This window comes from Arachis stenosperma, chromosome 6 (assembly GCF_014773155.1).
Source record: "Arachis stenosperma cultivar V10309 chromosome 6, arast.V10309.gnm1.PFL2, whole genome shotgun sequence".
NCBI lineage: Eukaryota > Viridiplantae > Streptophyta > Magnoliopsida > Fabales > Fabaceae > Arachis > Arachis stenosperma.
The window spans coordinates 125,231,647-125,252,548 of NC_080382.1; the positions used below are offsets into that span (position 1 = coordinate 125,231,647).

The following is a 20,902-nucleotide window of genomic DNA, read 5'->3' on the forward strand; positions in this document are numbered from 1 at the left end:
TTCCTCTTAGATTACAGTACGTATTCTTGTTCCAGAACCCTCGCTGCTAGTGTTCTGTTATAGTCTATTAAAGATATTGAGGTGTTGATGTTGTATGGTTGAGTTACCGTAGTTGCATGATGCATTTGTGGTTGTCACTGTTGTGGGAAATCCTCAAAACTGCTAAAACTGCAACCATAAGTCATGTTCGATGATGTTGCTACCGCAGGAATGGTCGAAAATGCTACCGATGCTGCGAAGTAAGAATAAAAGGGCGTTTGTCGCGTAGTTGAGTCATGATTGAGGTAGGGGCTTTTTCTTATACCCATTTTTATTTTCAAGAATTGTTATAAATCGATATCGATGTGAAAAATATATGTTTGTATATATTATTCTTGAGAATGTAATTTGTATGTATGTATGTATGTACGTAGAAAAGAAAAGTATTTTTGTTTTTTCAAAGAAAAGTCAATACGGTTTTTAGGTAAAGGCTCCTACTTATTATAGTTTTATATATGGAAGTGGTCGTAATATCCTTGCTATCGGAGTGGCGCAGTTGAAAGTGTGATATTTTGGTAGTAAGGGTGTTACATATGGTATCAGATTAGTCTTTTTCTGTAGAGCCTGAGAAATAGATTGACTATGCTTCATTACATACTCTGAGAATATGTCATGTTGTAGATCTTGTTCGGATGATAAGAGTTAGAGTTTTATGCACATGAATGTCTATTGATTAATGTCGTTAGTCTACCATTGCATACCTTATGGTATTAAGTTTGGCCAACTTAACGCTAATGGTTTATGTATATGAGAACACTAATAGGTTATCATAGACGAAATATGAGTAATAGGTAATGCAAATCATGGGGTTTGAGAACATTAGAAGTTGCTTTTCAAGGATAGCTCAATTTCAAATCTTAATCTTTGCTTGTATCTTGTGACTTGATATATATTTCCTTGTTTTAGATTCCTTTCTTGGAAAATAATTTGATTATTTTCCAATCCCATTCTTTTGTTCGCATGTATCCTTAATTGATCTTATTTGTAAATTATTGCTTGAATATTTAGGAACATCTATCTTTGCTATTATACTTCTCTTCATGAATCATGTACTCTTTGACGTGAGCCTGAACTTGTTTTAATACATCAAAATGGTCCTTGAATTTTTAGAAACTTGCTATTGAGTTGAGTTGCCTTCATTTATAAACTCATAATATCCTAACTATCGAAGTGGTGCACCTGAAAATGTGACATTATGGTGGTGAAGGTGTTATAATTAACAACTTTTCTACATACATGATGTTATCAAGTTAGTCCACTTAGAGCAGAATGTTGTGTCCCATTTATATGGAAGATACAAAAGCATTTTGGCAGCTGAATGAGGGTAAGAATTTGTGGTTTGATTGTTATTGAAGGTTACTCGATATTGATAATCATTTTCAGTGCAACAAAGACTCGTTTAGGAAGAATAGAAATAAAAAAAAGAAGCACTTGTGAGATTGAGTAGTTTGCAATTTTGGCATCTTGTCAGTAGAATCCTAAGGATCGTCGATAATGGGGCAAGTATGAGACCTCCGAAATATGGTAAGGAGCATAATTGGACCAAGCAAAGTATATTTTGGGACTTACCTTATTAGAAAGACAATTTGGTTCGACATTATCTTGACGTGATGCACGATGAAATGAACACACACGGTAATGGATGATGAGAAGACAAAGAATAATGATAAGGCAATGTTAGACTTTGTAGATATTTGTAGATAGCTATAAATGAACTTAACGAGACTTGATAACGGCCAATGGGCTAAACCAAAGGCAATATTTTGCTCTAACGAAGGACCAAAGGCAAAATGTTTGTAGAGGGATTAGAGGATTGGGGTTTTCTGATGGTTACACTTCGAACTTGGGCAGGTGTGCAAACGTCTCACAAGATAGACTTACTAGGTTGAAGAGTCATGATTGTCATGTCTTTATGGAGTCATTGCTTCCTGTCGCATTATGAGAGCTTCTTACCAACATCTAAATAACCCTTACAGAAATAAGTGAGTCTTTTAGGAATTTATGTGCTACAAAACTTAACGTAAATGATCTCACAGTCATGGAGAAGAATATTTTGATCATACTTTGTAAGCTAGAGAGGATATTCCTTCCCAGATTTTTTGACGTCATAGAACACTTAATAATCCACCTGTCGTAAGAAGCAAGAGTATGTGAGCCAATTCAATTCAGCAGGATGTACCCGTTTGAGAGGATGATTGGATCATTCTAGCACACCATGAAGAATAGAGTTCAGATCGAGGGTAGTATCTGCAAAGCATTCCTAACTAAAGAAACCTCCGCATTTTGCTCCTTCTATTTTGGGCCTCATATTGAGTCACGTAAAATAAAAGTTGGAAGGAATGATGAGAGAGAAAATCGTCGTCAGGAGGACCAACGTATCCAATATTTGTTTCGAAAAGAGTTGCAATGGGCGCGGGTAGTGAATGTTAGTTAAAGAATATTATACATCTATATGTGTTGCTTAACTGTGACCAGGTTTCACCCTACCTGATGTGAGTTTTTAAGTATTTATAACTGTTGTATTTAGTAAGATACTATCTTCATCATTTAATCAAAACTTCGTTACACTGGATTTTTTTATTTATGCTATTGTTGTATCAAAGGTTATTCCAAGAAATAAATCTTGATACATCAATGAACAATTTTTTTCCTTGATTCAGAGAATACGTCAAAGTGCATCTAGCTAACATAATAGATTTAGAATTAGTTGCACTTAGTTGGGGTCCAATGAATAAGGGCACAAGCTACTCGATATACAATGTTAATGGATATCAGTTCTAGTTTTTACAATGGTCAATTAGAAAGAAAACTGATAACACCGGGGTCTGGGTTCGTGAGAATTCAGGCGGTGGTCATTCTGATTGTTATGGTGCGTTGTAATACCCTCACCACCAGAATGTCACACTTCTGGCTGCATCACTCTGATATCGAGCAAATTACGATCACTTCTATATATAATTATAATAAGTAGGAACCTTTACCTGAAAATTGTATTGACTTTTCTCTTATATATAACTATAATACTTTTCTTTTATATGTACATACATACAAATCATCACAACACTTTTACATTCTCAAGAATTAATATATACAAACATATATTTTTTACATCGATATCGATTTATAACAATTCCTAGAAACGAAAATGGGTTTAAGAAAAAGCTCATACCTCAATCATGACTCAACTACCTGACAAACTCTTTTTTATTCTTATTTTGCAATAGCGGTTGCAAATTCTGACCATTTCCATGGTAGCAACATCATCAAATATGGCTTACGGTTGCAGTTCTAGCACTTCTGAGGACTTTCCGCAGCAGCGACAACCACAAACATAGCATGCAACTACGATAACTCTACTCTACAACATCAACACCTCAAGATCTTTAACAGACTAATACAGAATACTAACGGTGAGGGTTTTGGAACAAGAATACTTACTGTAATTTAAGAAGAACAAATGAATGGAGTAGTAGTAGCTCTGGTGGCGGCTTCCAGCGACGACAGCACTGTTCCTGGTGGCCAGAATCACGACAACGCGATTTTCTCCTCCTCCGACAACGGCAACGAGGCCCCAGCCAGTGTCGTCCCCTCCTCTCTTCTACTCTTCTTCTTTGTAGCTCTCTCACTCTCTGCATCTCTTTCTCTCTTTCGTGTGTGTGGGTGGCGACTAGGTGATTGTGAAGGAAAGTGTGTGGGTGTGTTAGGGTTAATGTAGGTTTGGTTTTTGGAATTAGGAATAGCGTTTGGTAAAAAAAGTAAGAATAAAGTAGTAATTGAAAACGAAATATAATTATTCTTGAGAAAACTATTTATTTACCAACTTACAAATAATTTTTAAATAAGTATTCAAATTTAAAAATTAGAAATAAATCAATTAATTTTCTATAATAAAAAGCTCAATTTAATAAGATAAAAATAACTAATTCATAATTAAACTTTTTGAAAATAAGGGGTGTTACATGTGTTGCATAATATAATTAAATTAGAGTATTTTGGTCACACTACGTACAAAGTGTGCATGTTTAAATGTTAATGGTATGATCCAAGTTTGCAGTAAGTAATACGAAAACACCAAGGACTATAACATCACTAAAGTAAATGTGACCAAGAAATATAGGCACTACGATCCTTTTATTCTATCTCAAAATGCACGATAGATATACTATTTACCTTATTCAGGGTCATGCAAGTCTAGTTGAGGGGTTGTGGTTAAGATTAAGCCAAGAGGTCGCATCGAATCTGATGGAATAGAGGGTTAGGAACCTTTCCAAATTCATGACCCAACTCCATCAAAAATGGTAGTTGATACTGGTGATCTGATCACCCTTAGTTCGGCTGTATGGATGATGATATCATTGACCATAAGGTAGATAATGACACACTAACACTGGACGGCGACGATCTTCAAGAAGAAGATGGGGTTGATGGAGACGAAAAAGAAGAAGAAGATGAGTTTGATGATCAAAAAATTACCTCGTTGTCAAACTTTCATTTTATGTTTACATTCGTTGTCAAACTTTCATTTTATGTTTACATTCTGTATATTTGCTATTTTACATTATATATAAATCATTGTTTTCAAATAAAATACTAATTTATTCATTGTTAATTGAGAGTTGACTATCAATTGTTAACTATCGTCGTTTATCATAGATTGAAAAAAATAAAAAAATATTGACGCTACTGGCGGATTTACCGATGGAAAATCCCGACCGATCATTTATATTTTTTTTAAAAATAAAAAACATTTTCCGTCGAATTTACCATTGAATTTTTCTGACGGTAAAATGGCACGAATGCTCAACTTTTGGTGCCACGTTACCGTCGAATTTTTTCCGCTGGTAATGTTCATCAGATCTTTGCCCATGAACCGTCATATTTCGACGCTAAATTCACTGCAAGTTATCAGCGGACATCAAAATCCAACGGTAAATATTTAATGACAAGGTTTATACCGTTAGATTTAATCCGACGGAACATGCACCAGTAAACATAATTTTAACGGATTCTTTTTTTTCCACCGGTAAATCTGGTGGTACTCAACATTTTTTTTGCAGTGTAAGTAAAATACTTAATTAGTACTTCAAATATATACATAAGCGTTCATTTCAAAACATTAATTTGTCACGAAAAAAAGACAAGACACTTGAAAATACATCATTGTTAACAATAAGAAAGTCTATCATATATTTTGCACTGGCAGTTGCTATGACAAAAGAAGTTTTGGAAGGTTTTGAGGATTAGTCAGAGAAGCTCCTTGAATAAAAGAAGAAAGGAGCTCTTTGAGTGGTATTGAATAAGAGTTAGAAATAAAAGAAGATAGGTTGCTTTGTCAAGAATACTGGAGGGATGAGTTGTGTGATGATGATGAGTATCGTGGTTAGGGATGAGGTGAATTTGAGCGTAAGTTTGCAAGAAAAAAGTCATATAGTGCAATGGGATGGAAGAGAAGACTTAACAAAGGTTTCTTGACATGATTGTATAGTGGCAAGAAATAAAAATAGATGTGAGATCTTCCAACTATGTATAGATTTTCATTGTTTGGATCTACACCAATTCCTTCATCTTTGGATATCTCAACGAATATTATTAGTGTCATCATCTACACAACTGAGCATAAAAAGAAATACACCACAAGATATCATAGGAGTGAGAATCGAAAAATAAATCCCAATAGAGATTATTGTAATACTTCATATATAGTTTATTCATAAATTAATATTTATGTAGTCAATCATTACATATCATTAATCAATGATCTAATGCACATATCATATGCTTCCTTACATGCTTTGGCTATGAGCTCAAAAATCGATTTTTCAGTCACTTAACAAACATTATCGACAACCAATCTCGATCTTATCCTATCAATGAGGATGGGTATGAATGTACCAGTAGATAATCTCAATCCTGGCATTGTACTTTTAACGACAAGCCTATTTCATTCTATGCATTGTAACCATATGTATATGCAACCATGTATAGATACAAGTATCATTCATGATTTTAAACCATGGTTGATGAGGTTTTTAGTTAAACTCATGTTAAGTTTTATTGAAAAGATTCAGTTTAAGTACATAATAGTGATGTTGTTGAAAAAGGTAGGATTAGTCCTTTTTGTAACATCGAGAATGAATTCTTACTGTTGAAATAATGAAAAGTGGTCCTCAAAATTTGTACCGGAATATTGACAATCAATATTTTTGTGTTAATTTTCACAAAGTTTTCTTTAAGAGGATCAATTTGTATAGTAAATTGTAGGATCGATCCTCTTATGTAAAAATGCATTAAAATTCATATTTTGTAATCTTTTAGCCCATAAAGAACCTCGAATGCATAATGATGTGTTATATCATACATTTGTTTAAACAACACCAAACATTAAATTTAGAAAAAATAAATATACATTGTAATTTACTGTTCTTATATATATGAACCATTTTGAAAACTCTTAACCATTAGTCTTTATGAATTTTTTTGGGTTATAAAATATCAAGTTGGACTCTCTTACACCTATCTCTTACTTAAGGATTCATGAAAAGATAAACTAACTTATGGTTGCTAGTGTTAAAAGGGGGAAAGAATGTGAGATTTTGGGTGATTTATTTATTTGAAATAAGCTCCTAAATTGGTTAGTGAATGGTTATTGGCACTTAAAGGAATGATGATATAAGTGATTAAGGTGTTGTATGAAGTGAGGAGATAATGTAACTGGGGTTATATGTGTATATTGTGAAGGTTTTAGTGGAGATTGAGTAGAGAGATTATAAATTAGTGAAATGCATAAGTGAGGTGTTGCATGTATGACCATACTTGAAACTTTGAGTTGAAGGTGATATTGTTTAGATAAGAGGTGAGAATTGACTAGGTCACCAAGGTGAGATGTACATGAATGATGAATGGTAAAGGTGATAGTGGAGAGTTCAAGATCTTATTGTGATGAAGTGATGGGTGCAAAAGGTGAAAAGGGTAGTGTGCTATTGTCCCTCGTATTTCTCTTCTCATAGGATCGATCTTTATGTCTTTGTATAAAATTGGCTCTCTTTTTTTTATTTGGTTGATACAAATAATAGAATAACAACTAAATCAACAAAAGATATAAGATATTTTTTTTACCTTGAGGCATTTTACTTGAAGTTTTGAAAAATTAACTCAGTGAAAAAAAAATATAAAATTCAAAAGAAAAAATAAAACAATCTAGATGTATAAGAAAGAAATATAGAAGAATACAATTTAAAATTAAAAATATTAAAATATTAAAATTCGACATTTTAATTTTTGTTTAAAAAAATTAACAATTTAAAATTAAAACTATACCCTCCGATTTCTGGTTTCAGAAAATAAAAAAATTAAAAATTAAAATGAGATCTTTCGATTTCATTTTTTTAAATAGTCTTTCATATTAAAAAAAAAATAAAAAAGACAATATATTTAAAATATCATGTTTTAAATCTATATTAAAATTTTTTATCCTTGAATTGATACTTAATATAATTGAATAAGCATATTACTAAAATTTTAGGAGTATGTTCTCCCTTCGCATAGGTTTGGAGAGAGTACAACATAAGCGACAGAAGAGTGACTGGTGAGAGCTAGGTGGAGTGTTTGAGGGAAGAACACGATGAGACTTTACCAATCAAGGAGATTACCAGAAAGAGTGCAGAGAGGGTTGCTTTAGATGACAAGGAGGACTTACGTAAGGGTAATGCTAGGGTGACTAATAAGGTTTCGTTTTGTGATAAGGTGATTGGGTCTTTTGAAATCTTCGAACTTGGTGGGATTGATGTCTTGGATGGTGATACGATGGCTATAGCCACGAAAAAATAAGGTGATCCAACACCTCTGAAGATTAGCTTTACCGAAGAAGCTAGGAACACTTTATCAGAACCTTACAAGAAAGCCATGGTGATTAAGGTTCTTGCGAAACACTTCAGCTATATGGCTTTGGTACATAAATTGAACGGGGTATGGAGGCTTAAAGGTAGCTATGGAATTTTGGATGTTGGGTTTGATTACTTCTTCCTCAAATTTGATCTCAGGAAAGATAGGAAGAATGTTTTATTAGGGGTTCATGGATGATGTTAGGTCATTATATCACGGTTAAGCTATGGCCTCCGAATTTTAAACCATGTGAAGCCTCCTTTGGGAACACCAGTGTTTGGATAAAAATTGCAAGATTGAATATATAATATTACTATGAGAAAGTGATTATGCATATTGCCTCTGTTGTAAGTAAATCAGTCAAGATAGACCTTGCAACTAAGTTGGCGGAGAGAGGCAAATTTGCTCAGACTTGTGTTCAAGTGAATTTGGGGTAGCCGGTTGTTCGGAGAGTGGTTGTAGACGACTATAAATATAGCATGAAATATGAATGTTTAAAATTGATATGTGACAGGTGCAATTACTTTGGACATGTTGCAAGTGAATGTAACGTGATCGTGGTTATCTCGACATATGTGGAAGAGCAGGTAAGGACAATTAATACGGTGACAGATCATGAAAAATGTTCGTCCGACCAAGTTCAACAAATTTTTGAATTTAGATTTATACCCATTAATTTTACGTCAGTTACAAATTCGACAGAAAAGATAAAGGCAAGCATACTGTATAAGAAGAAGGAAAGAATGGTTACATTGGGAAAAAAAGAGGACTGGACTAAAATTTGCCGCAAAAGAAGAAAGAAAATGGATCAAACCGAAAAAAATTTTTCGAACATAGATGACAGAACAAAGATATTAATAAAAATTAATGAATATATTGTAAAATGAATAAAACTATTATCTCATAAAGCTATCAAATTATAGTATTAAAAATATATATTAAAGACAATAAATACCTAATAACGATTATATCAAAAAACATAGAAAAAAGGAAAATTAAGATTTCCGTAAGTTGTCTTCTCGAACTGATATCCATATTGTTCAAATTAAGATCTTCGAATTTCATTAAATTGTGGTTTCTGCAAAAGGTAGGAACAATATTATTATCAAATTCATATTTCATATGATTACTTAAAAAAAATAACAAGTTTCATTTTCATACTAAGTTGGTTAAAGCCAAACACTAATTTTATTTAATTTTTAAATCTCTTTGTACTTGATTACTGCAAAGACATTGGCAGAAGGGGAGAGAGAAACAAGAAAGTAGTGAGGTGAGGTGAGGTGAGGTGAGGGGGGTTCACTTCGAAAGCAGTGACAAAGACACATGCATGTTCACGCACTCAACGGCCAAGATTCTCTCAAAATCCCATCATCAAAATCGACGCTGAACGTTTCATTCTAACCTCTGAGCCCAACCCTAAACCCTATCATAGTTAAGGAATTAGGATCAGGTAACCAACCATGGTTAAATAAATCAATCCACACCCAACCAATTGGGCTTTGAGCTAACCCTTCTCTCTCTTCTCTCTCTCTCTCTCTCTCTCTCTCTGACTTTGGGTTTCAGCTTTAACAAAGAAAGAAGCATGTGAGAGTGGCAGAAAGAGAAGAAAAGGGTTTCGTTTTTTTTTCTTTCCGCTATTGAGGTGTGTTCCTCTCTGTAGTCTATAATGTAATTACGATCTGTGCAAAACAACCTTAGATTTTCTCAGATCTATCTATCTATCCATTTTAATTCTTTTTTTAACCGACATCCTCGTCGTCATCATAACCATTTGATTCGGAAAAATTCTTCTTTTTCCTGTTGTTTTTTTTTTTTTTTTTACTTTTCTTTCCATCATTTCCCGATTTTCTCTTACTCCAGTTGTGTTCTGTAGAGAAAACTTGTGTCTATTTTGGTTACCCTTCAAGCAGATCTATTCTGTGAAATGTAAAATTTTCAATTTTTATCGGTACCTTTTTTCTCTTCTGTAGATCTCTCATGATGTTCTATACTTAGAGATCTTGTTTTTCTCGCCATTGTTCGTATCAAGGTCTGTTTTTCCCCCCTCAGGTTTCAGATCTTAGGTCCACCATGGTGTAGATTAAGTCGTTTGGGGTGTTTGTTTTGTTTTTCCTTTTTTACCCCTTCCTTTCGGAGAAGATGGAAACTTTCCCGGAAAATTTGGGGGGTTTGGGCTGCTAAGTTAAGAAAAGAGAAAAATTGGAAGAAAATAAGAGATGAATTATTTCCCAGACGAGGTAATAGAGCATATATTTGAGTATGTAGGTTCACACCGTGATAGGAACGCTTTATCTTTAGTGTGCAGGAGCTGGTACAGAATAGAGAGATGCACAAGAGAGAAAGTGTTCATTGGTAACTGCTACTCTATAACCCCTGAGAGGTTGATTCAGAGGTTCCCTTCTTTGAAGTCTCTAACTTTGAAGGGAAAGCCTCACTTTGCTGACTTCAGCTTGGTCCCTCATGGCTGGGGTGGATTTGTGTATCCATGGATTGAAGCACTTGCTAAGGGGAAGGTTGCGTTGGAGGAGCTTAGGTTGAAGAGAATGGTTGTCTCTGATGAGAGCCTTGAGCTTCTTTCTCGTGCTTTCCCTAATTTCAAGAGTCTTGTTCTTGTTAGCTGTGAAGAGTTCACTACTGATGGTCTTGCTGCTATAGCTGCAAATTGCAAGTAAGAAATGATTCTTCTTTTTGGGATGAATATTTTTTTGATGATTGTGTTGTTTTTGTTTGGTTTTGATCTTGTGTTGCTTTTTTGTTTGTAACAAATTGATGGTTCTAGCTGGTTTGGTAGCTATAGTGTTTTAGTTTTGTTATGTATGAATATTTCTCAGTTGATAATTGATAATTTGGTTGTACTCTTTAAGAAAAAGTGGTTGAATGGCTTTGAAGTTTGAAGTGAACTTATTCACTTGTCATGTTTTACTGAGTACTACATTGATCTGTTTAAATTTGTGAATTATTAATTATTAGTATTTTTGTTTTGTCTTCTCTTTTAGGATAGGTTGTTTGCTGTTCATTTGTTGGGGTTATGAATGAACATGTTAAGAAATCTATTTTGCTTATATACAATAGAAATGGAGGATGATAAAAGTGTGTTCTTGACTCTTCATTTTGTTTTTATTTGTTCGGGATTGCAATATAGGTGGCTTCGAGAACTTGACCTTCAAGAAAATGAAGTTGATGATCACAAGGGTCAGTGGCTTAGTTGCTTCCCCGACAGCTGCACGTCGCTTGTCTCTCTTAATTTTGCTTGCCTTAAAGGAGAGATTAATACTGGAGTGCTTGAGAGACTTGTTGCAAGATCTCCTAACCTTAAGAGCTTAAGATTAAACCGCTCTGTGCCCCTTGACGCACTCCAGAGGATATTGGCGCGAGCCCCTCAGCTAGTAGATTTGGGAGTAGGGTCATTAGTCCATGATCCAGCTATGGAGACCTTCGCCAAGCTAATGACTACCATGAATAAGTGCAAGTCAATAACAAGCTTGTCGGGATTTTTGGAAGTTACTCCTCGCTGCCTCACAGCTATGTATCCTATTCTTCCGAAATTAACATCCTTAAACTTGAGTTATGCAGCAGGCATTCCAGGCAGTGATTTGATAAAATTGATTCGTCACTGCAAGAAACTTCAGCGCTTATGGGTAAACACATCAGGCTCAATCTTTTCCAATTATATGTATATTGTTTTGTTGGTGGATGCTGATAACTTTTGTAATTGCGTGCAGATAATGGATTCCATTGGAGATAAAGGGCTAGGTGTTGTAGCTAACACGTGTAAGGAATTGCAAGAATTGAGGGTTTTTCCTTCTGACAACATTGGTCAGCATGCGGCTGTCACAGAGAAGGGATTGGTTGCGATATCTATGGGCTGCCCGAAACTTCACTCATTGCTCTACTTCTGCCACCAGATGACAAATGCTGCCCTAATAACTGTGGCCAAGAACTGCCCAAATTTTATCCGCTTTAGGTTGGCTATCCTTGACGCAACAAAACCCGACCCCGACACAAATCAGCCACTGGATGAAGGTTTTGGGGCGATTGTGCAATCTTGCAGGCGTCTTAGGCGGCTTTCCCTCTCTGGCCAGCTGACTGATAAGGTATTCCTCTACATCGGAATGTATGCTGAGCAGCTTGAGATGTTGTCCATTGCCTTTGCCGGGGAGAGTGACAAGGGGATGCTCTATGTTCTGAATGGATGCAAGAAGCTCCGCAAGCTTGAGATCAGGGACTGCCCTTTCGGCAACACAGCACTTCTGACAGACGTAGGGAAGTATGAAACAATGCGATCCCTTTGGATGTCGTCGTGCGAAGTAACCGTCGGAGCATGCAAGGTGCTAGCAATGAAGATGCCGAGGCTAAATGTTGAGATCTTCAACGAGAATGAGCCAGCCGACTGCGAGCCGGATGATGTGCAGAAGGTGGAGAAGATGTACTTGTACCGGACATTGGCTGGGAAGAGGAAAGATGCACCGGAATATGTATGGACCCTTTAGGTGCATTTTTAGGTCAATTTTAATTTTATTGTTATTATTGAGCAGTTTGTACGTTAGGCTGACTTATTAATGCAATTTTAGCCTTGTGTAGTGGTTGGTTTGTTATTTCCTTGCATTTGCTAGATTTATGCATAAATATTAGATGCCTTAACTTTCTTTCTAGTTCTTAATCATTATTATTCCATAATAATGTCTCCACCTTGTTATATAGATTTAGAGCGTCTCTCTACTTGTATGATGAGACGTTACTTTAGTTTCAGAGGGTAAAGTGTGACCTTTATATCCATCAAGAGGTTAAGCACAAATCAAATTAGTTTTAATTATAAATTATATAAAACTTTACGTTTAGTTATTTCTCCTAATAAATGGTATATTTACTCCTCAACATATTCAAGTGTGCTAAACTTAAGTTTTGAATCTTGAAAAATATTTATACTACACGGCAAGTTGGACAAGTGTTGAGTATTCTATGAAACAAATTTCTAGTGCTCCTTCTCTGGTTATTGTGAAATTATATTTTTCACAATTTATCCAAAACAAAAATAGGCATCAAGCTGCAATATTTGGTCCGTCTAGCATTTTATAACAAATCAACTTGATCAAACACTGAATGGTATGCATTTTTCCACAATTTCTCAATGTCATTTCAGAACAATTACTGTTTGGTGAGTATAATTTGATTATATGCTATGGCCTTGAAGCAGCGCCATATCATGTTGTATTCTAAGGTATATTCTTTTTATCAACAAGCATCCAAGCCTTTGATAAATGAGGATTGAGCATAATTATAACTTTTAATTAGAGCCCTCTTTTGGGGTAGAGTTCAGATCCATTAGCATATAAGTAAAGTTGGATCTAGATATGATGGTTGGTATCCACTTATCTTAATTTAAAGCAGCTGAACATGACTAATCAATTGGTTGGAATGGGAAATTCGACGCCTCAATTTTGGACCATGTTTGGAACCCATTAAAAAAAAATTTTTTTCTTCAAAAATATATTTTACATAAAAAATAATAATGTTTGAGTTGTAACAAGAAAATAGTTTATAATCAAAACTAATATTTTTAAGCTAAAAATAGCATATAAGCTGTGAAGCACTAACATAGACACAAGATATGATACAACAGGAGATACGTAAATACATAAATTTTAATTTTTTTTATAAGATATTGGACATGTCATATATATGCTACACATTAAAATTTTTTTGGCAACCAAATCCAATCAAGTTGACCCAAATTCAACCAAAACTATTTTTATTACACGCAGTGTATACACACACGTGTTTCACTAACACAAACATATCCTTCTTCGTCTTCTTCGTGTTCTTCCTTCTTCTTCATCGCGTTCTTTCTTCTTCTTCACGTATTTTCTCTCCATCGTCGTTCTTTTATTGCTGCTGTTATTGCTGTGTTTTTTCTTTTCCTCTTTTTCTTCTTAGTAATTTTGGAGTATTGATTTTTCTTCTTTTTTTTATTTTATTCCTCTAAAGAGAGTGAAATAAGAAGAATTATGAAAAAATGAAATAAGAAGAAGATGAAGAAGAAAAAGCAGAATATGAGGAGGAAGAGGAAGAGTTTTGAATTATGCGAAACTTATCAGAATAAAAATACACCAAAATTTCTTAACAAATACACATGAATTTTTTAGTTTTTACACCGAAATTTTGCTACAAAAGTACAAAAATGTCTTCTTTAATGCTACATTTTTTCTTCTTTTTTTCCTTATTTCTTTTTTTCTTTAGTTGAATGAATGCAGGTTCATCCTCTTCTTAGTAATTTTGTAACATTATGTGTTTCTTCTTCTTCTTTGTTTGATTTTTTCTTTTATTTTTTATTTTTGTTTAGAGAGTAAAATAAGAAGAAACTAAGAAGATAAAACAAGGAAAAGATGAATAAAAAAAGAAAGATGATAATGAAAAAGAAGAAAAAGAAGTAGAAGATGGGGGGAGGAAAAGAAAAAGTTTTGAATTATGTAGAACTTATCAGAATAAAAATATACCAAAATCTATTAACAAACACACATAAATTTTTTAGTTTTTATACCGAAACTTTGCTATAAAAGTACAAAAATATCTTCTTTAATGCTGTATTTTTTTCCTTCATTTTTCCTTATTTCTTTCTTTCTTTTAGTTGAATGAATGTAGGTTTATCCTATTCTTAGTAATTTTGTAGCATTATGTGTTTTTTTCTTCTTTATTTAATTTTTTTTATATTTTTATTCTTGTTAAGAGAGTAAAACAAGAAGAAATTTGAAAAGGTAAAACAAGAAGGAAAAGATGAATAAGAAAAAAAAGATGATGATGAAAAAGAAAAAGAAGCAGCAGCAGAAGATGAAAAAGAAGAAAGAGTTTTGAATTATGCAGAATATATCAGAATAAAAATACACCAAAATTTCTTAATAAATACACATAAATTTCTTATTTTTTACACCAAAACTTTGCTACAAAAGCACAAAAATATCTTATTTAATGCTGCATTTTTCTTCTTTTTTTATTTATTTCTTTCTTTTAGTTGAATGAATGTAGGTTCATTGTTTTTATTCTTATTAAGAGAGTAAAACAAGAAAAAACTTGAAAAGGTAAAACAAGAAAGAAAAAATGAATAAGAAAAAAAAAAGATGATGATGATGAGAAAAAAGAAGAAATAGTTGCAACACCTAGAGTAATTTATCATGGCCTAACGCAAGTAGTTATAGAATGATTAACACTTTAGTACTGCGACATCTCCTTAGCAAGTTAATGTGCAAGAATAATCGGATAAATTGTGTGCTTTTTAGTCGGGTTGTAGATAATATTCTCCCTCATCTTAAAGAAGGAAGGGTTGGACTCCTCATCGTTGTGCTGAGTTTGAATTATGCAGAACTTATTAGAATAAAAATATATCGAAATTTGTTAACAAATACACATAAATTTCTTAGATTTTACACCGAAATTACTTAATGATTGCAACACGCAACCTCAGTTTGAAAACAAACACACAAACAAGACTGAATCAAGAATAAAAACACATCTAAATTAATTTTGGATCAGACAACATCATTAATATGACAAAAATTCAATGATAACGATAATAATAATAACGACGATAACAATAAAGAAGGTGACAATGAAGATAAAGATAATGACGATGATGATATAATGATAACGATGATGATGATGATGACGACGATGATGGAGAAGAAGGAGGAGAAAAATAAATGAAAAGAAGAAATCAAATGAAAAAAGAGAAGAGGAGGAGGAGAAGGTAGTGATGGTGGTGGTGATGACGATAACAAAAGAGAAAAACGAAGGAGAAGAAAAAATAGTGACTGGGATGTTAGTAAGAAGGAGGAGGAGGAGGAGGAGGAGGAGGAAAAGAAAACGGAGAAGGAGAATGTGTGTGAATTAAAAAGCGGTTATAACAACTTGGTTAGACTTGATTAAGTGAATGTAGAGTTTTATTCAAATATAAAATGTAAAGTATTGTTTAGATAAATTATAATATTTTATTATTTTATTTATATTAAAATATAAATTAATATTTTAACTATTTTTAACATTTTTAATTATATAAAACAATTAAAATAATTTTTGTATAAATAAATAATTACATATAATATTTCTAACCTCATTTTAAGAATATAAATTAAAGAGTAATACCCCAAATAGATCCCCAAGGATTTGGCCGTCACAGATTTGTCCCCTAGAAAAATTAACCAAGTCCCCAGTCCCCGAAATTGTTAGATATATGCCATATACGTCCTTGTTCCAGGTTTAGCCGGTTAACCGAACACTCTCTCTCCTACGTGGAGGTGATCAGTGTGACGTGTCAGGTTAAAGGCTATGCGTCGCTTCCAGGACACATTGGTCCCTGCACACGTGGCCAAAACGACGTCGTTTAAGAGCTTCTTCAAACGACGTCGTTTTGAGTGTGACAGATTAGTCCCCAAACTTTCTCGTGTCAATGTTATAAAATGGCAGCATTGTGAATGGGACCAAGTATAAAAACGCACGTCCTTTTCTCATGTCTATAAACGGCGACTGGGTGTTAACGGTGGTGTGTTGTGCATATCTTCATTGTTAGAGGTAAGTTTAGTAATTTTTTTTGAATTAATTTGGAGGTGAAGATTGAAATATGACAAACATGCATGTCATGTGTAGGGTTGATCAAAGATACTGTGTTGCTAGTGTAGGTTAAGTCAAAGTTGTAAAGTGATTTCGGTTGTGCCGTTTTATAATAACGTTACCAACGTCGGTGTTAAAAAATTTGATTTGTTTTAATGTTCTTGTAATGTGTTCATTGCTTGTTTAAGTTGTGATAGATTTTTATTTTGTTATATTTAATGAGCGAAGACGTGGTACCCGTATTTCACCACAGTGAAAGCTTTGTTAGAGACAACAAGGGGGTACTTGTGTACATCAATAGAGAAGTCAAGAAGTTTTCCCCCAATGGACATTGGCTTGATAGGTTTCTTTGACCTGAAGAAACTTTTTTTGGACTTGAGTTACCATGACTACAAGGTAATGTTTTGGTATGATCCTACTTCTGCTGACCTAGAATCTGTTCTTCACCCAATTCATGGAGACAAAGAGATTAGAGCTCTACAAAAGAACAAAATACTAAATGAGGATACTGACGAATTCTACATCTATTTTGACCATCCAATCATGGAAGATACGGAGTTCATTGATGATGATGATGTTAGTGTTGAGGAGGTGGATGTGCAAGAGGTTAGTGCTGAGATTGATGGTGTTGACAATGATGCAGATGTTGAGAGTTCAGATAGTGATGATGGGTATGAGTTAACAAAAGATGCATTGTACAAGCCCCCACCTTCTGGATATGGTTTTTCGGATTCAAGTGAAGAGGAAGAGTCAGTCGGAGCTGGTAAGAAAGGAAAGAATAACAGGAGGAAGAAATCCCCAATGAAGACCTTGCATAAGAAATCAAAAGTTAGTAAACATGTTAATGGGCCAGTTGGCAAGGGCAATGGCAAGTCAAAAAGTACAAGCATTGGAAGAGAAAAGGTAACTGGACCATCTGTTCAGAAAAAAGAGTCATGGTGGGCCTACCAGGCCCAATAAGAGTGATTATGGGCTTGCTGGAATAGAAAAAGTTGTTAATGGGCCTTCTAGTGACAAAAAAAAAAAACAATGCTACACCTGCTAGTACCAATGAGACTGCATCAAAGTCTAAAAAATTTGCTACACTTGATGAAGAACTTGGTGTGGAGTTGTTACCCGAGTTAGACATTAAGTTTGAGTATGAGTTTGAACAATTTTTTACCTCGGAAGACTCAAGTGATGATGGAGGAAATGGGTTTGATTGGCCTTAGTTTAATCCAAGTGCAATTTTTGGGAAGGTCCAATTTCAGCTAAACATAGAGTTTTAGTCACTTGAACAATTTAAGTAGGCTCTGAAGGACTTCACCATATCAGAGGATAGGAGGATATTTTACATTAAGAATGATAAGAGAAGGGTCAGAGCTACTTGTATACATGGAGAATTCATGCCTAGAAAATAAGTACAAAAAGTCAAGGCAAAGGCAAGAAAAGTAGCTAAAGAAAAGGCAAAGTTAGAAGCTGCTAAGGAAGCTAATGAAAATGACAAACTAAAATGGTGGTGTGAACAAATGAGGCTAAAGCTGAAGGTGAGAAAGGCAATGATGGAGCTACTGCCAGTGAAGTGGAAGGACAAGCTAATGCGGCAGATAATGAAAACATTGCAAATCAAGGTGAAAAAAATGGTGAAACGGAGAAGCATGATTGTCCCTGGCTTACATACTGTGCAAAGAACTCACGGTCAGGTGGGTATCAAATATTGACTTACAACCCCACTCACACCCGTGAAAGAGATTTTGGCAGCAATATAGCAGATCGAAATTGGGTAGCAAGGAAGCTAGAAAAGAGATTGTTGAGTCAGCCACATTTGACACATGCAGAAGTATGAGATTACATAAAGGTTGATTACAATATCATACTCAGTGACAAAATGTTGTACAGAGGAATTCGGATGGCCAGAGAAAAATATGTTGGTAATGAGAAGGCGCAATATGGCAAGCTGTGTGACTATCTGAATGAGATACACAGGTATTTTTTTGTTATTTTATTTCAAAGAATAACATTTCCTGAGATTTCAATAATTTGAGAACATTTACTGATGAAAAATAAGAGCTAGGAATAGTTAGACCTGCAAAGTGTATTTATGTTAATTATTGTTTGAGAAAAATAAATTATTGTGATATTATAATCTTTGTAGGATGCCGGTGAAACAAGAAAGTACGGCAACAAAGCATACAAAACAGAAATTCATTATAAGATATTAGAATATTTGTAGTGATCTCTTCACTAGCCATGTGTGGGCCTCCCTTAGAAATTTAAAGCATAATTTCATACAAGTAACGCCAAAATAAGTAATGATGGGTTGAATTGAACTTAAAAAAAAAGAATACAAATAATATTAGAGTCCAGTTTTATGGAATAAAAATATAGACAACTTCAACAAATCTAATAGTTATTATGGTCATTAGAAATTGCATGCTTTAGAATTTTTGTTATATTAATGCTTTAGAATTTGAATATGTGAAGTGGTTGCAAGGGCCATGACAGTATAGGATCACTATGATCCACCAAATACTAATAATAGAACTTGACTTGTCATTGTAGTCTAGAACTCTATCCGTTTTTGTTTATGAGAATAAATGATACAAAATATAAGAAAATGGAAAAAATTTTAATTCTGAATTTCAAGCATGTTTGCTTTTATTTAGGGGGTTTAGAAATTTCAATTAACCCAAACTAAAAGGAAAATTGGAAAAATAAGATGCCATTCTGGTTATTCAAGAATAATTAGGAAAGAATAATCTTATAGCTGTTTGTTTTCCAGATCATTCACATGCAACACAATACTCAATATAAGATCACAGTATACTTGTTTGAGTAAAAGAAATTCGATAATTACCTGCACATTTGTCATGTTGAAATTTAATCATTAGATTCTTAAGCAAAAAGTAAATTGCATGCTCAAATGTTTACTTCGTATGTATTAAGAATGTATTTAAGTAAATTCTTGTCATACTAAGATATATGTTTACACAGGAGTAATGCAGGTTCATCTACACTATTGGCAGTGGAGCCCATGCCTCAATCTCCTCCGTTATTTGATAAATTGTATCTTTACTTATATGCCTGCAAAAAGGGGTTTAAGGCTGGATGTCGCCCTTTGATAGGTTTAGATGGGTGCTTTCTAAAGGGTTTTTATGTGGGACAGTTATTGTCAGTTGTAGGATAAAATGCAAACAATCATTTTTATGTGATTGCATATGCAGTAGTTGATAGTGAGACAAAGGCAAGTTGGAAATGGTTTCTTAGATTGTTACAGGATGATCTTGGGCAATGCACTGACGATGGTTGGAACTTCATCAGCGATCAACAGAAGGTATCCCTGAATATCACATAGGTTTAATGTTCTAACTCATAGAATTTGTTATGTTTACTATCTTAATGTTTTGTATTCTTGATGTAGTAATCACTGTTAAGTATGTTTTTTATTTTCATATTTAGCATTTTTATGCATTAATATTTTCTGGTCTGTTTGAACTGTGATGTAGGGTCTTTTGCCAGCACTAAAGGAGGTTATGCCTAACGCACATCATAGAAACTGCATTAGGCACATTTGGAAGAATTTCACAAATAAATACAAGGACACACAGCTTAAGAACGTGGTCTGGGCTTGTGCCAAAAGTTCAACATTTGCAGAGTTTAATGAGAACATGCAAAGGCTGAAGATGATGAACGAGGACGCATGGGCTTACCTTGCAAAATTGGATCCAGGATGCTGGACTAAGTCAAAATTCAGCCACTGGCCTAAGCTGGACAGCATCACTAATAACATGATAGAGGTGTGGAATGCCAAGATAGTGCACTATAGGAGAAAACCTATCTTAACAATGCTAGAGGAGCTCAGATGTTACATTATGCAGAGGATGGCACAACACAAAAAGGCCCTAAGCACGTGTACTGGTGTAGTTGCTCCTGTACAACAAAAAAGGATGGAAGCCATTATGAAGGACACCAAGCACTGGACTGCTCAATGGACTGGCGATGATGTCAGACATGTATTTGAGGTACAAATGCACATGAAGAAGCTGGGAGTGCACTTGGGTAACAGTACATGTACATGTAACATGTGGTAACTTACGGGTATAACACTTAAATTTATGCATTTTAGTTGTTATTATGGCAAATTGTATATCTAATTGATGTTAATAATCACTTATAAGTATTTCATGTGTGCATGCCATGGCTGCTATTGCTAAAAGGGGAGACAGAGCAGACACATATGTGCACAAGTGGCTGAAGATGGATGCTTTCAGAGCAAGATATGGTCATTCCATTAGCCCTGTCAACAGTGAAGAGTATTGGGAGAAGTCTGGAGAAATAAGCTCAATCCCTCCCAAGATTAAGAGGCTAATAGGGGATCCAGTAAAGAGAAGGAGACCATATCCAA

General features: G+C 34.3%; 1 protein-coding gene across 1 annotated transcript; it reads left to right on the forward strand.

The window, feature by feature from the left end:
- The first annotated feature begins 9,724 nt into the window (after window positions 1-9,724).
- Window positions 9,725-12,515, forward strand: LOC130933484 (protein AUXIN SIGNALING F-BOX 2-like). The gene is made up of 3 exons (XM_057863121.1): window positions 9,725-10,588; window positions 11,063-11,558; window positions 11,643-12,515. Exons 1-3 carry the CDS (start codon window positions 10,137-10,139, stop codon window positions 12,408-12,410), a joined length of 1,716 nt encoding a protein of 571 aa, XP_057719104.1. The 5' UTR covers window positions 9,725-10,136; the 3' UTR covers window positions 12,411-12,515.
- The last annotated feature ends 8,387 nt before the right edge of the window (window positions 12,516-20,902 follow it).

Coding starts and splice junctions, on each gene's coding strand:
- LOC130933484 (XM_057863121.1), top strand. CDS start 10,137: ATGAATTATTTCCCAGACGAGGTAATAGAGCATATATTTGAGTATGTA. Junction 10,589..11,062: donor GCTATAGCTGCAAATTGCAA/GTAAGAAATGAT, acceptor ATTGCAATATAG/GTGGCTTCGAGAACTTGACC. Junction 11,559..11,642: donor AGAAACTTCAGCGCTTATGG/GTAAACACATCA, acceptor AATTGCGTGCAG/ATAATGGATTCCATTGGAGA.